Below are 16,939 nucleotides of genomic sequence, written 5' to 3'. Positions count from 1 at the left end.
GAGTGTAATAACAACCCTGAATACTCTTCTGGTGTCCCCTAATCCCTAAGAAAGAGTCTTGCTCAGGAAGCTGTGATTTTTTTCAATGTAGTAGGCCTCAGTGTATTTTTCTTTATTAAATGGACCAGTCCTTTCTAGGATTCCTCTTGAGCACATGTAAACTACTACCATCCGTAGGCTTTTGTGATAAAGAGGTTTTTACAGTGTGTAGATAACTCTCCTGTTTGTTTCTGAACCTGACACCTGCTAGTTTCGTTTGATGCAAATGATATTTATATTGTAAGATACAATAAGCCTTTGTTCTTCATACGTTTTTCCATGTGGCCTGTGTAGACATTTGCCATGTTGACTGTCTCTTCTAGAATAAAGAGACATAGTCAACTATTTCTTATATGGAAGTAACCAGTTACTGTCGTTGCTGTGTGTACCTTTTTCAGTTTTACTGTATTCTTCAGATTTGGGATCAGAATAGTGCATGTTCTAAAGCAGTATGAATCTATTCGGCACTGTGATGATGATTTTTCTCGTAATAATTACTTCAATTTTTTGGAGTGGGTTTCCATTATTTAACCCTGTACCAACTTTTTTTGGTAGAAATATCAGTTTAAACCAAATACACAGCACTGTCAAAATAAATTCAGTTTGTCCTGTAAGGATATACCACTTGCCGAATGTCATGGCTGTAAAGACATGGTCTTTAAGCCAGATTATTGAAACCAGTGCAAGTCTGGTGCTCTCCTCTCTGTACAGTTCCTACTTCTGTTTGGTTTAGCTCTCTTGAAAATATAGAAGGACAAACTGCTGTAATTATTTTGAACACGATTATTTTTTATCTCATTATTTTTTTGCATAGCTAAGTCTGTATATTAGGTGCATGATCATTTTACATACATAGGCACCTAAATAAAAAAAATTGAGTTGTCGAAGAGCCACTTTTGTAAATGTGACATGGTATGTTCTATTTTAAATATTTTTCTTGAAACTACAGTTGCATAAACCAAATCTTGATAAACATGTCTTCTTTTCTCAAAATATTGAATTTGCTGATCAATATTTATACCTGGATGTCTGGAGTAAACTTGGAAACCAGGATGCATTGTTATTTCATGTACGCTTGGTCCGGAAGTTCTGCAGGAAGTTGGTGTTCTTACAATTATCTTTTATTTCAATCTTGGCTGAACTAAACACGTTAAATGGAAATGGTATGTAAAAGCAAAGGAAATGTAATGAATTTCTTATAATATTCCTTGAAATTAACTTTATTACACAAGAAGTGTATTAAAATGTGCATGATTTTCCACCTTTTGCAGATGAAGACAGTGAAGTACAGAGTTTTGATAGTAACATGGAAAAACTGGGAACAGGATCCTTGGCCCCGACTCCTCTTCCAGCATCCCATCTGTAACTAAAGGTTAGACAACTAGCCTTGCTTTTTACAAAGAAGATAAATTAATTAAAAAAATAAATTGTTTAAGGATGTGAGTGGCACTGACAGATAGCATTTATACAAGTTTAATAGCACAAGAAAACAAGATAGGAAAGAAAGCACTATAACTGTGATTTTTATGATTGTCTCCAGGTTTAGAACTTTGCTTGTCAATATTGATGTCATAAAACCAAGACAATATACTACTTCAATTAGTTGTTCATATTGATTCCTTCCAGTAAATGTACAAGTGTAAGATCAGACTATTTTGGCTGTCTATAGGTCATGGGTGCCTAGTACCAGCATATACACTGAGATCCTGTCCACATAACACGCTAGTATTTGTAAAATCATTCCTCACTTTTTTTTAAATTATCTGCAGCAGTAAAATAGAATATCAAAGAAGGATTAGTGACAGGGTTACAAAAAGGTATGAGTGGAATTATGATGGAATCAACATATGAAATATATGAAGCAGGTATTTTTAGCATTATGTTCAATTTTAGCTACTGGGGAGGATGAGGAATTGCTTACATCTGTTTATTAAATAAGCTTATCAATTCATATTAGTAACATGTCAATACTAAAATTACAATAGTTTCTTTAAGGCTTGTCTGGCTAGTAGTCTACTATTCACTACATGTTATGCCTTCAAAATACTGCTTCCTATAGAGTGCTTTTCTGCAAGGTGATATTAGAAGAACCTTTAATAGACAAACACAAAAAGTCGGGGGGCCTGTCGTATTTTCCTCCTTCCTTGGCCTAAGAGATTGATGGAAAAACGTAACCTTTTGTTAAAAAAAAAAAAAACAAACCCACACACACAAAAAAACCCCACAAAAAAACCCCACATTTGAAAGCAAGTTTCGTGGTTTCTTGCTTTGGCACATGGAGTGTGAGTGATACGTCTGGTATAGCAGTCCTTGTATGAGCTGCACCTTGGACTGGGTATTTGTCTCTCTGTAGTGCCCAGTAGAGAGTGCTTAGTGGAAAGAACGAAATAGGTCAAGTATGAGTTAATTTTCCCCAGTATGTATACACAGGCTCCAACAGTAATTCCAGAATTGTGTGAATTCGGCCTGGACTTGTCTGTGACATGAAAGAACAGATTTTGCAGCCAGAGAATCAGGTACTGGAACAAGGTGAGCAGTAATTCAGAGAAACAAAAGCAGAAAAAATGATGGACATAAAAGCATTAAAAATCACTTCTTCAGTTTAAGAAGTGGTAGGAGGGGGTGCATAAATCCTAAAAAGCAGAAGTTTTGAATGAGGAATTGACTGAAATATCATAGTTGGCCATCCTGTTGGTAAGGCCAAAACCCAAGAGGTATAGAGTATGTGGACTGCATATCCTGGGGATTACTTACAAATGTAAGAAACACAGGCTTCTTAAATCTATGCCGATACCAAAAATGTTCAGGATGAGATTTCTGGAGATACAGAAATAGGAGTAATTTATTGTAAGTTAGGCACCTGATACCTTTTAATTCTTGTAAGAATGCCTTTACAGGAGATTAATGATCAGGGAATATACACACATGCTGTAAGATTTTGTTGTTTTACTGCAGATTCTGAAGTGGTTCCAAGATTTTTCCAAATATGGTTACCAGATAACAAGCCTGGAGTTCCTCCTGCAACCAACTGCAGGCAGCAAACTTAGCACTGAACAGAGTCTAAAAGCAGCTCTGTCTTGCTCCCGAGTGTCAGTAAAGACTTACTTGGGGTGTAAGTGATTGTATGCAGAAACAGCAGTTACTTTTGCCGAGATAAATGGGAAAGGAAAAACTGATAGAAATTGAAAGCTTAGACCTTTTCCTTAGAAAATACTCTTCAACAAGAATTTTTTTCCGTGACAGCTGTAAGAATGCAGCTAATGATAAGGTAAATCCAAAAAAAGAACAGGGAAGAAGGAAGGCTGCTTTTCTGCATAAGCAGAGAACATAGTGAATGTGCAGCAGAGCAGTCTGTTTCTCCCATCCAGAAATGGAAGCTAGCAGAATTGAAAAGACTTTACAAAACCAGTATTGAAAGACTGAAGTATTTACATATTAGGCCATCAGTCTGTCTCATACTGGTTTGTGCTTGACTCGTGATGTGCCTCTCAGGGAAGGAACAAATAAAGCATGTGGTTGAAACACGTAATTGCGGCTATTCTAAAATAGTTTGGAAATGTGAAGGCACACCTGCTGCTCAGGCGTCGTTCCGGGCTTGGCCCATATGAGCCCAGCCAGAGTGGAGTTTACTGCTATCACATGGCAAGAGTTTTCTGGGGGAACTAGAGAAGGCAATAACATTGTAGCTTAGGTGTCAATAGTGTCACAGTGGATTATACATTCTGCCCTTTTTTTCCAGGTAAGATTCGGCCCAGTAGTCTCTGGTACTCTTTTGATGAGTAAATTTGAGAGACAGTTCAGAGTGGATGAGGAGGAGATGAACAAGGGTCTGAACTTTATATTCCCATGAGCACAAGGCATTTAGGGATGCTGCTGCCTACAAAAATGTGGTCTTTTCATTGGCCTCAGAGTAGAATCTTTGTGGACAGAAGGTCTTGGAGAGCTAGATTTTTGCAGCAAGGGAAATAATAGTTCATTCTCTTTATTAGAAACCAAGCTGCCTTTGTGCCAAGAATTTTCTGGGGAAAGGAAGTGAAAATGGTAAGGATGTAGAATACAGAGGGTCAATTCCAAAAAGTGCTCAAGGGCTGGTTTTTAGCTGTCAGCTTGTATGAGATGTGCAGATGTAGCTGTAGATAGCTTTTTTTAACTTTGTACCGCTGTTAGTTTACCTTTATTACTATATATGAAGTTCAGTGCAGGTATGTGGCCAAAAGACAACACTGGAAGCTTTCAAGCACTTTTCAGATTTAATGGGCAACAAAATATGTTTAATGAAATGGCATGAACATGCAACAATGTGTCAGTTTTGTTGCAGACTTTAATATGCAGAAAAGTACAAATTAATAAATGCTGCTTCTCCAAAGCACAGAGGAACTCATTAACCTTTTCCTTTGTGTAAGAAGTTAAAAGCAAACTTGTTTTCAAGGCAAGAAAATGTATTCACGCAATGTAAATACATGGACATACACCAATAGAATAGTGGATGCTTTAGCAGTATTAGACATAAACATGAATCAAAAGATGGTGGCAATGTTTTATTTAAATGAAAAATTACAAGCAACATAGTTAATACTAATACAGTTATTAATACCCTATGGCACTTTGCTCAGTAAGTGGTTTGCTACATGGTTCAGTAAGCCAGCAATATTACAGTCATCAGGACCTGCTGCATTTTACCTTTGTGCAATGGCTGACTGATATTCTGGAATCTTTTAAGACTACCTTGAGTCTTGTAACCTCATTATGAAGTAGATGATCCAGCAAGATCTTACCAGGATTCCAAACACAGACAATGCAACTGCTATTGCCATTATAATTTACCAATCTGACCCAAACACACTATATTAATAAAGAGCCAGGTTTCAGGTTGTTCATTGTAGATCTACATAAAGGTTGCTTGCATAGCTGTAGAGATGTTGCTAAGAATGTCTTGTAGCTGGCTGGTTCAGTATTAGAGCAAATAGCAAACATACGCAGGCAGGCGGTTAACAGAAGGTCAGTCTGTTCTTCAACTTGAAATTTAGACAAAATATGTAAAGATCTATAACAAGAGGGTGTTAATCAGCCCTTACAAACAGTTACCATGACACAGCCTTGGGAGAAGGAACAGACACCAGAAATAGATGAAGCTAAGAAATAACAATGTAAGGTCAAGGAGAGCTACATGGTTCATGAGACCAAAGAGAAAATTACTTGAACCGCGTGTGGAGTACCCCAGTGAGCATGCTAAAAAATCCACCCCCGAGCAAAGAGAGCCCCCTGCTAACAAAGCCCCCTCCCCACAGCACGTGTGTGGCAGTGAAGAGCGTGGTCCCTCCGAACTGGGACACGCAGGGAAGACCTGGTGACAGCTGTGCCTGAACCTGGCCGAGGACAGCTGTCGGACCCACTGCCTCCCCCCCCACGCAGCCGTGCCGTGGGCGGGTGTCCCGGCCCCGCAGGTGGGTCCGCTCCCACGCACCGGGCTCAGGGCTCAGGTGTGGGGTAACAAAGCTACTGAAAAGTATGTGGGATCAAGTAAAGCAGTTTGAACTCTAAGCATTTCACTTCTTTATAGTAATTAATCTTTATAGAAATTACTTTCTCTCTTAGCCATGAATGTTCCATCCAACCGTAACGCTTCACAGTCTTTTGAAAGGATGTTGCCCCACGGCAGAGAGTTGCAGAATACAAATTTCTCAAGATTATTCGCCTTAAGCTAAGTTTTCCAGTTCTGCAAAAAAATGAATGGGCCATGTGTTCTCCACTCTGGCACTTACTGGCTATAAGCTGGCATTTTATATATTTGCCAGTGTATTCTTCTTCCTGTCACTAAACAAGTCCACAGATTATTTTTCCTTGAAGTTGTATATTGGAAATGACACATGTAAGACAGCTTTTTAGGTTAAAGCACCTCTCTAAATTTCTAGATTTTCTGAAAACTTATGTCTAATTATCACCGTATATGAAGTTTGCATTAGGCAAGTAAATCTACCTTTTGTTTAAAACTTTTTTTTTGTTTTAAGGTGTTCATGTTTGCATATTTGATGATAAAGAACTAGATTAATTACTAATAGCGGTTAATTGCTTTATGAAAACAGTTTTCTTCTGTAACTGCTTTTCATCTTAATGATTGTTGTATGATTTTAGCTGCCTCCCGCTTGAAGGTACCTGTCCTTGTGTATAAATTTGTTGATCTGCATATAATCCTACATAACAGTCTGTCAGGTGAACAGTAACAAAAAAGGCTAAGTAAACAACTGCCAATGTATGTAGCCTAAGTTATGTGTATCACAATTCTTCGTTTTCTGTTACTGCTAGCATTCTGACAACCAGGAAAAATAAACACCTTGGAGTCTGCTGTCTTCTGTATTCTTCAAGGAATGTGGGCTTCATACATATTCTTATATTGCTTCATCATATTAGAAACAGATGATATGTAAAGTCTGTGTCTACCAAGCTCTTTTATTTTCTCACAAGACTGCCCATAGGAAACTAAAGGTGATCATCATTATGCCCATTGACTGACCAGTGTGAAATAATATGGACTCTAAGCAGGAATTCCTAGGTGGCCTCGATCGTGTTTTATGAGGCATTATTTCATTGCAGGTACGTAAACAAGTGATGAGAGGTAAAAGTCTGTTGTAAAATATAGTCACTTTTTGCAGGTTAATTTTAGAACTGCTGGTAGGGGCAACGGTTAGTCATTGCAACAGGACATGTCATCAAATGGTTTTGTCCATTTTATGACAGATTCCGTGTACATTACATTCTAGGGAATAGTTTATTACTTTTTTACAGAAAGGGAAGATGAAAACAAAGGTGCCAACACTTTCTACTCTGGTTGATACTCAATGGTATGTACTTACTTTTGGTAGAGCTATGAAGGATGCCAGATGCCCAGACTTAAATATAGTGTATTAATCTGACTACAGGAAATGAAAACTTAAACCAAAAGCACATTCAAATTTATTGAGGCATTTCAAGAAGCAGTTCTGTAAACTAAGCAGTAATAATTTTCAGCAACTACTAGTGAAAGCATGTGATTTTGTTAAATTATTGAAGCTTTGAGAAAGTTAAGCATGTACAGGAAATTAAGAGGGAGCATGAAGAAATCCAATCAGTATGTTCAGAGTTTAAGATTTCATGTTATGGTGAATAAGGTGGTGGTGACAGATCTGCAGCAATTTTTTCATAAGCTGGTGGAGCATCAGGTACCTTTAGTAAAGAAAATGGGTGTGAAAGAGGGAAAAAAACAATTGAGTTACAAGAAAATTACATTAAAGATGTAATGAGCTATTTACCATTATATCACATATGGCATTACCTCTTAAAATAGCTGAGCTCATTCATTATGTCTTTATTTTTTTTAAGGTTAGTTCTTGCTAATATGTTTTTTGGCTTTGCATCAGATTTAATTAATTTTGTTTTATCATTTGTCCAAAGAGGGAATTTTTAGTGTTATAAGGACAGGATTTTATCATTTTTTTTTATCCTGAGAATTCACACTAATACTGAAACTTTTCTCTAAAAGTCTTGATGCGGGTATATTGTCTTATTTCCAATGTTAATAATATGGGCAGCTTATTTTAAATTATTTGTAAATTAGATTTTTCCCTATTTTAAAACTATTTAAAAACACCCATAACTTGACATACATATTTATCAATTACGTTATTTTAACTTTTTTATAATTATAGGTTAGAATAGTCCATCTTTCTGCAATGATTAGAGTAGCTAAAACCTTGAAGTTTTACAATGTTCCCTGACAGTCCTTGTCAGGTTATAGTATACCAGGCATGGTCCATTTGTTGTATTAGGGCAGGGGTCCTCAAACTTTTTAACCAGGGGGCCGGCGCGCGGATGCAGTGGCAGGCAGCCATCTGCGGCTGCTTGGTTTCCCCCCCAACCCCCGGCAGGGGGGTCTGTAAATACCGGGGGGCCGGATTGAGGACCCTGGGGGGGGGGCGTATCCGGCCCGCGGGCCGTAGTTTGAGGACCCCTGTATTAGGGAGATATTTGTATATTCAGTATATTTCAGCATTCAGGTGTTACATCATTCTAATATACGCATAATGGTCATACAACTTAAGAATAAAGATAAGTGAAGGAAGAGAATTTTTTTAAAAGAAGAATTCTTAATAGTAGATTTTGTTAAACGCTTTTCACAGTAAAAATTGTGCAAAATCCTACTTTTTAAGTTAATGTAGAGGCATTGAAAACCTAATCTAGAGAGCACACCCCAAGAAAGGAGTCATTGAGTGGCTGTTTACCAGGATTGTCTGGCCATGTCATACTATGTTGTAAGCAAACGAAACCCTGAGTTGCAACTTACCACAGAATTAAAGCTTCTGTACTCCTGCAGAGCCATTTTGCAGTCCAGTATTGTTCCTTCACCTACGACGGTTCGTATTGTACCCACGCTAGAGCTTTTCTGTGACAGTTTATGAAGAAATATGGGGAAGATTAAAGGAAGAAGGGAATGTGAAGTTGGAGCAAACTATGCATCATTTAATATTTGACAGCGTATGTACAGTATGTATTAGAATCTGGGATTAGGGTCAGGCACAATGCCAGCAAGTAAGAGAGATCATCTACCTGTCACTTTTTGCTGTCTCTGCTGAGACATACCCTCTCCCCTATATTATCCAGTAATACGGGATTACCAGAAATTATGAAATTATCAGAAAATGAGAATGGCATTTACCAGAAAAATGAGAATCACATTTTTTTAGGTCCAGGACTGCTGCAGGAATTGACACTTTCTCACATACCCAAATGCCGCCTCTTTATCCCACCCATTTCTTTCTCTAATCTCCAACTCTTTTCCATTTTTCCACCTTTCTTTTATATACATTCTGTACCAGGCTAGCCAAAAAGCTAATAAAAATCTGATTTTCAAAACCAGAAAGTAGCAATATGCAATGAGAGTGAATTAAAGAGATTGTGCTTTTTGACATGATGTACAAAGCAGGCATAAAGGAATTCTGGTTTGCTTTTTCAAGGCTTTTTGAGTACTACCTTCATTTTTGCAACATTTCACTATGAAAGTTCATGTTTTATGTATTCTGCCAATTGATATATGTATTGGATAGATCACTGGAAAGGTAACGGGACAAAGTTATAGGAATTGGCAAGGAAGTGGATTTGCTAACTTAGATGACAGATCGTTTTTAATTCCAAATGGTTACATCTTTTTTGAAACACTAGGATGACTGGAAGGTATTTACTGTAAATAATATTTACAGTAAATATATAATAAATGTAATATATATTTTATATATTAAACATATGTATGTTTAATTAAACATATAAAAATAATTATATGTATAATATAAAACATAGAATGTAAAAAAATTCAATAAGGCTTTCACTTTAAATAATTAAGAGTGGCCTCTCTTTTATAGGAGAGAAAGCAGAACTTCAGAGATAAAGCTTTGGGACTTCTAATAACAGATGTTACGAGGAGGATTGTACCTTTGTTTTTAATATCTTTTAAGAAGACACAAAGTAGAATTTTTTAGAAGCAGTGTTTAGAAAGTAAACCTCAAACCTGCACTGTTGGGGTTTTTTTTTTGTAAATCTTAAAACTGCAAGTAAACTTTTACACAAATAAATCATGCATCACCCATACATAATACTTACTTACCTACTTGTAAGTTATTCTTCTTCTCTGCTTCCTAGATTAACTCTAATCACATCTGTCCTTACTTAGGGGCAAGTTTTATGAATAATAAATACATTATTTTTATTTAAATGAGATTACATAGAACACATCTTGGTTATGTGTAAATATCATAATGCTTCCTAGAGATCAGTTTTTCCACTGATGTGCAACGTTGAGCGACAGGCTTCATCGCCCTATGCTTCTGCTTCGTCTTACCCCTTTGCCTGACTTGCAAGTTCTTCAGGTCAAGGTGTGTTTCCTATTGTGTGATTTTACCTGTGTATAGGTCAGTGTATATATTGCCTGAGGTAATGATGTCCTGTTACAGATCTGATGTTCTCTGCATTAATGTAATGCAAGTAATCATAATGTGTCATTAAAATAATAGCATGCTAGAAAGTGAGCAGCCATGCTTACCCGCAGACCTTTATAGCCACTACGTCTTTTGTAATACCAGCAGCCAAAGATAAGTAAAATTGCCAGGACCAAAATGAAGAGTCCAACACCCAGAGCTCTGTTGGGAAAGCAAAATAAAATAATTAATACCAGAGCTACATGCATTCTCCCAGGACTAAGAATGATTAGAGCAAAACTTTGTGTCGGTATCCTTTTATCAGAGGAAAGCATGGAGCAGAATTTAACTCAGAAAATAGACAAAGTATCAATAACTTCAGCCACTCTCTGCCAATTAGTCAGTTGGCTAAATTCTCTGCCAAGTTCTTAAGCATTTTAAAAATGAGGAATATATTGCTTCAAAGATAACGATCTACCAGTGACTACTGCATCTAGAAAAATCCCTGCCTGTAAATTTGCAGAGACACAGCTCATGTTTATTTGTCAAATTGTAGAGAAATGGGTCCTGACTGCATTAACTGAGTCATATTGCAACAGCTGCTGGTGACAGAAGCTTTTTTTTTTTGATACATAGAACACCAAACAACCTCAAAACCTGAGTAAGAAACTGAATTCTTCATAAAGAGCTCTATAATTCTTTAGTTATTGTTCTGTGACATACGAGGCACAGAATTGGCGTCACTGGGTCATTTTAGGGAACCTAGGATTTGCAAACTGTGCTGTAAGACATCCTTCCCACAGCTCACTGAGAGCTTGGAAGAGGTAGTGCGGTTCCACTATCTTGTCAGAAAGCAAGCTGACAAAGTAATTGCAAGTTTCCTAGTCACAAAACCCCTTCCTCCTATGCTAATATACTCCCCATTAAGACATGCAGAATTCTCGCACCACTTTTTTTGTTCTTTGTCTGTTCAGGAACAGAAAAGTCTGCAAAATGCTTAAAGGAAAAAGAGGACAGGAAAACAGTGACCACATGAGTCAGGGTAAACCCATTCTAACATACTTCCATTGGGACTGAGTAGTGCAGTATGTGATTTATCAGAGACCTTTTGTATCTACTTGCTGTCATTTTCACTGACTCAGTCTTGTGAAGGAGTGTTTCCTTGTGACCTAAGAAGCCTGAAAGAAGATGCCAGCAGGTTTTGTGTGGCAGAACACACTGTCTTTTTGTCTGAACTGCCTGTGTGCAGTTTGAAGTGTGAAGCCTCTCGTAGCCGAAGAGATTTTCTTTTTCACAGGTACCTGAATCTTGCAAGTTACTCCTGCCCTTCAAGACTGGGTGTTGGCTGGAGACCTGTTTAACCCAAGAACACAGCTCATGGCATTCACTTTTTTCCCTGGTGCAGCCATGTTGCAGCTGATCTTCAAAGTCACAAGATAGCTCCGCTGGTTTTGTCACAGTCCCCAGCACAGTTAAAACTTGGAGAGACTACTTCTCCAAGCGACTGCTGCCTTTTCTGCCTTTTGAAACTGCTTTTTGCTTTTCTTGTGCTCTGTGGGTTTAGCCATCCATTAGCCTGTATCCCTCACAGAATATAATTTCTGGAGTTGGTGATTTTAACTGCATGTTTGCCATGTAAACTCCTTCCCTACCTGTTCAGAGGCTAGTATGAAAAGCGTGTATGCAATTTCTTGCAATTCCAGCTATAGCTACAGCTGTGCTGTTAGGAATCTGTGCTTGTATCTTAAATGCTCCTTCTGGTACTGGAAGGAGAGAGAGTCACTTTTTCGCTTGCCTATCTAGAAGAGCTGCTTACAGCTGCAGCCACTAGAACTCATGGCAGTTAGAGGCGAGCATGCTTAGTTTCAAGTGCTGAGACATGACTAGCCAGCTTTTTATTTTAGAGAACTGAACTGCTTTGGAAGGACTATGAGAGAGTGAGCCTCCCCTTTTCTTTATTCTGTCTGCCCAGGATAAATGGAGAAACAAATATCTTGCAGTAGGGGGAGGGGGACACACACAAGCCACCGAGTTTGGCAGCCAGTAAACCAGTATCAGAAGCACATTCCACTATAGCTATCCCAAACATATTGGAAATATTTGTTTAAAGTAATAACATATCACCAGTGGGATAATGTCACTAGTAATCCAAGACCAAACATAATGTATTGTAAGCCAAAACAATTAACTTGTATTAGTTCTGCTTAAGTAGAGTCTCACACAGAAACAATTTACTGACAGTCACATTAGTATGGCATTGATGTCTCTGTCTGCTTTTTGATGGCATTTTACCATTTCTCTGGGATTTTGGCTTGTATTATTCTTTAGAGTGAGACAATCCCTTGAGGTTCTGAAGAGTGGTTTGTGAATCTGGAGATAAAACAGTGTAAAGACCACCTTGCAAACAGCCTCAAAATTCTAAATAAGCCTCAGTAAACCTGGTAATTTTATTATAAAGACTAATTACTTGTGATCATATGATCACAGTCTAGGTTCTTGAATTCTGCAATTTTTCTTAACCGTTGAGGGCTCTTTATGATTATGCAGTGACAAACATCAGAGACAACTACAGGACAGCTAAAATGCACTCCATCTATATACAATGGCGACTTTCTGATACTATTTTGTACATTTCTTTCACCATAAATTTTATTCACCAGCTTACATACTAATATAGGTTTTGCTTTATGCTTACTCTTCTGCTGCAATATAGCTGTGTCCTTTCCCTCTGAAAAAGTTGTCATCTGCGTGGTGGTTTCTCCTGGGCATTTTGTGACCTTGGTCCTGCTCAAACCTACAGGATAGGAATACAATGCCTCAGTGGAATAAATAATTTGTTATCTTTATTATATATATTTTTAATTTTTTTTTACAGGAGCATTTGGGGGAGTCAGGGCAATCTGATATCTTCAGAATCGAGTAGATCCATATACATATGCACCTGCCCAATTTTAAGGCAAAACTCAAAACCATAACTATAGCCTACTTTTGAATATCTCCACTGACATCAAGATATTTATACCTGAGTGCAACAGAGAAGAATTCAACATGGTCTCTTTAGGTACTAAGTGACAGCAGACTTCTGAAGCAAAATCTCTTAGGAATATGGAAAGAAGGGCAATTTACCTGCACAAGAAAAACTGCAGAAGAAAAACTAATATTGTCCTTAAAAGTAGTTGTTCTTTATTTCTGTTACTTCCTGTAAATGCTCAAGTTTTCAATCAGCCTAAACTCTCAGAGACTGATTGATTTTCAGATGGTTACACTAATTTACGTCTGCTGACAATCTATACTTAGATGTGCAGGGAATTTTATATTATAATCTTAATTTGCATTCTTAAAGGAATAATCATCCAGCTAAAAGCAGTGAATAGTTAAAAATCTAATTGATCAAATATAGCAAAGAAGAAATGCACAAGTAGTCATAGTGCTGTCATTTAAACAGCACAGCAACGGATCCTACTTGATAGTTTCCAGCTAATGTACCAGCCTTACACAGGTAAAGTACAAAACCCATTTACTTCACTGAAGAGAATTCTAGCCAAGGATACAAAACATTTGCAGAGTTTGCTTAGAGACAGTCAAGCCTCTTCTGAAGCATAATTTTGAAACAACACAGAAAATCTTGGGTAGAATAAAAAGCCTCTTACCTCCTTCAGACCTGTATCCTGTCTGTTAACAGAATGGCATGTGCAGCTTTCTTTCCCTTCACTTGGTCTGTTTTTTTCTTCTTTGATCTGTTCTCTTATGACTATCACGAGTTTAAATTCCTTTCAGTACAGCTTCTGAATGCATTAATTGGCATGAAAGAGGCAAGGAGACAACTTTTCATATTCTTCTTACAGTCTGCATCCTTCCCTCCTAATAAGCAGCTCAAAAAAATATTTTTTCATTTATTACATGCCCTCTGAGAAATGGCTTAACACCATTTTACCTGCCTAATTAGTACAAGCTCCTAGAGTGGGCACACTGCTTCTAAATTCAAACATGTTTCTATTTAGGGCTAATTATGTTGTGACAAAGGGTTGGTGGTTTTCTATGTGTTCAGCTATAGCTTTGTTTATGCACACTTTTTGCACCATTGTAACACTGTGGAAACTCGCATAGTTGGAACAGAGCTCATCAGTGGATGTTGTTGTACCATGATAGAAGTGTCTTAGATTAGGGAAAATACAGTTTAGTTCTGTGCAGGACTAATGAAGCCTGGTTTCCTACGGATTTGTGTGAACTGCCTGTCCTCATGCTACAGAAATTCCATTTACAACAGCAGGCAAGAAATGGCAGTCTGGGATTAATTTGGGGGTCTGGTTACTATGATCGGCTAGCAGTGTTAGTTACTGCCGAAAGTAAAAAAGAAGATAAAATAACCATGTTCTGCTTGTCATTTGTCCCAATGAATTGTTAATTTGGGTGCCTTTGTCCTGCCACTGATTTTTTAAGTTTGAAGGGCTCCAAACTTTGAAGTTTTCACTTATCTTTGAAGCTGGCTCTAAATGTGATTGAAAATGACTTGATAGACTCAAAAGTGAATAGGAAAGAACAGACAGTGTGATAGATCAATATCCATTTCCTTAGGAAATCAGATTAAAAGTCCTTACATCAATATTCTTAGCTAGTGCAGGGCTGGGAAGAGCCAAACCATTTTTCTGCTTGTGTGTTTTGTCTAATTATGGTAAAAATCCAATCTTTGTTTGGACGTTTTCCCATGGTGGTGCCCCGTGACAGGACCAGAGGCAATGGACATGGACTGAAACATGGGACGCTCCAGCTGAACACCAGGAAACGCTTTCTTACCATGAGGGTGACTGAGCCCAGGCACAGGTTGTCCAGAGAGGCTGCAGAGTCTCCATCCTTGGAGATATTCAAAAGCTGCCTGCACACAGTCCTGAGCAACTGAGGGCCCTGCTGGAGCAGGGGTGTTAAATGAGATGACCTGCAGAGTTCCAACCTCAGCCATTCTGTGATTAACACCACAAGGGTCTAATTGTTTTTGCTAGACCCACTAAAGTTTGAAACACCACCTTTTTTGGAGGAAAAATGAAGGAGAAAGAATGGACATTAGTGAGAAGCATAAATTCACTTATTTGGCCAAATGTCTCAGCGTTTCTCCTATATTATCCCAGATTAACTCTGTGGGAGTTTCAAAGGTGAAAGAGATGCAGGGGAAGTTTTTGTAGATACCCGTGTGCGTAAAACAGTAAGTTACGCTATCACAGTCTATCACATTCCCAAGCGAAATGTCAGCCCTTGTGCAGTACTCTGAAAATGTCGTGGGGCTCATTGTCAGATCACGTGTTTTCTTGAAGAAAAGCTCCACTTCTGGGGGACGGTGATAACTAAAGGGTCCTGTTTGTTCTTGTCAGAATCAGAACTGAGACCTACGGAAAATCCATGTGATGTCAAAACCAGTCTCTGCCCCATCCTTGCCTCATGGGGGGCAGGGGGAGCAAAATGTCAACTGTTTGAATATTCTGTGTTCTGAATGTATCTCTTGTTAATAGTATAACACAGAAGGGGAATAAAAAGAACAACTTTGTCATGGATCTGTGGTGCCATCTGGTATGTAAATGCACATTGCTGCTATTGAGGAATTGGATGGATGAGAAGGTGAAATGCCACGTCCTGGTTCTGATCTCAGGGTTTTTTACAAAATCTTACTTCTCTGAGGGCACTGCTAACTCCATGACTTGTAAAGTCACTGGAACTGATGTATGGATTCCATGGGTGTTACCTTTTTAAAGATAACATTTCAGAAGAAGAGTACTTATGAGAAACCCCAGATCAACCCAGGCCTTTTGTGATAGCCAGCAAGCAGTGGCAAGCCTAGGACACTCTCATGAATCTTGATGACAGGTATGAAATTAATGCTTCAAGTGTAAATGAAAATAACATGCTGACCTTTTACGAGAATAGCAGTTGGTTTTATGCTGTTGACCGTGTGAGTCCATCTTTCTAGGACAAGATTCTGGGATTCTTATTAATTTATTTGTTTCTCTTAATTGACAATTTTTATTTTTCTCTGGCTTCTGAGCAGACAGAGCAAAGTACCTTGACAGCTGATTAACAGCTTTAGTTTTGAGTCTTCCGGGAATTTCAGTGGAAACTGTCGAGTGTTTCAGTGCTAAATCTACGTTAGCAGTAAAACAGTGCAGTAAGAGTGAATAAGATTATACCCCTTTCAGCTGGTGAGAGATCCTCATCTCTCCATGATTTGGGATTTACTTTGAAGTAGGCATTATCAGGCTTCCAGGGCAAAACAGTTTTACTATAGGCCTGATTTGGAGTTTTTTTAAAAGAAGTTATTCCTCAAATTGCTGCTGCCTTGCAGGAGCGGGCTGGAAACTAGGACCTTGCGTGGCAATCAGTTAGCTGAGGGGAATGTGCTCGAGCTTGTCTAGACAACAACTAACATGATGAGGCATGTTTGCAGAGCACAGGGGAGTGGGGGACGGATGGCGCCAAGGAAAGGTAACACCTTGCGGTTAATTGCTGGCAGTTAACCACCAATCAGGGATTGCCTAGCCTGCAATGCTTACCTTCAAGAACCAATCTGTTTAAAACGCGCAGCTTCGGAAAGTGTATATAAACTCGTGCTTCTGTACAATAAACTGACATTTGCTTGCATCAAGCTGCGTCCCGTCTCTTCATTCGCAGCACTGCCTCAACTGCAGGCACCTCCAGGAAGCAACATGTCCTGGTGACTGCCTTGCACAGATACCATTAATATGCTGCCATCCTGAAAGCCTGGTTCATGAAAGTAAGTTCCTCCTCAAGTAATTACCAAGTGAAACTGTGGTCCTTAGTGTCAGACCCATCTTCCTCTGCTCCATCTCTGAACAATGTACAGTAAAGGAGTGGTAGTCTTAATCCTGTAGTAGCTATGCCAAGAGGATGCCCTGAATGCAGTGGTATTTGTGGTCCTGCACCTTGTTTTTCCAAAGAAAAAAGACTGGATAGCT

The 16,939-nt window shown here is 38.5% G+C and overlaps 1 protein-coding gene across 1 annotated transcript; it reads right to left on the bottom strand.

Annotated features, from left to right (window-relative positions):
- Positions 1–837: 837 nt before the first annotated feature.
- MLANA (melan-A) lies at positions 838–16,937 on the bottom strand. The gene is made up of 4 exons (XM_080372636.1): positions 12,676–16,937; positions 10,055–10,202; positions 8,357–8,521; positions 838–7,239 (listed from the first exon to the last, which is right to left on the bottom strand). The coding sequence occupies exons 1-4, from the start codon at positions 12,747–12,749 to the stop codon at positions 7,171–7,173; spliced, it is 456 nt and encodes a 151-aa protein (XP_080228762.1). The 5' UTR covers positions 12,750–16,937; the 3' UTR covers positions 838–7,170.
- Between the last annotated feature and the right edge of the window lie 2 nt (positions 16,938–16,939).

The sequence above is a fragment of the Falco punctatus genome, assembly GCF_963210335.1.
Source record: "Falco punctatus genome assembly, chromosome: Z".
NCBI classification, from domain to species: domain Eukaryota; kingdom Metazoa; phylum Chordata; class Aves; order Falconiformes; family Falconidae; genus Falco; species Falco punctatus.
This window is presented reverse-complemented; position numbering and strand designations above follow the sequence as displayed.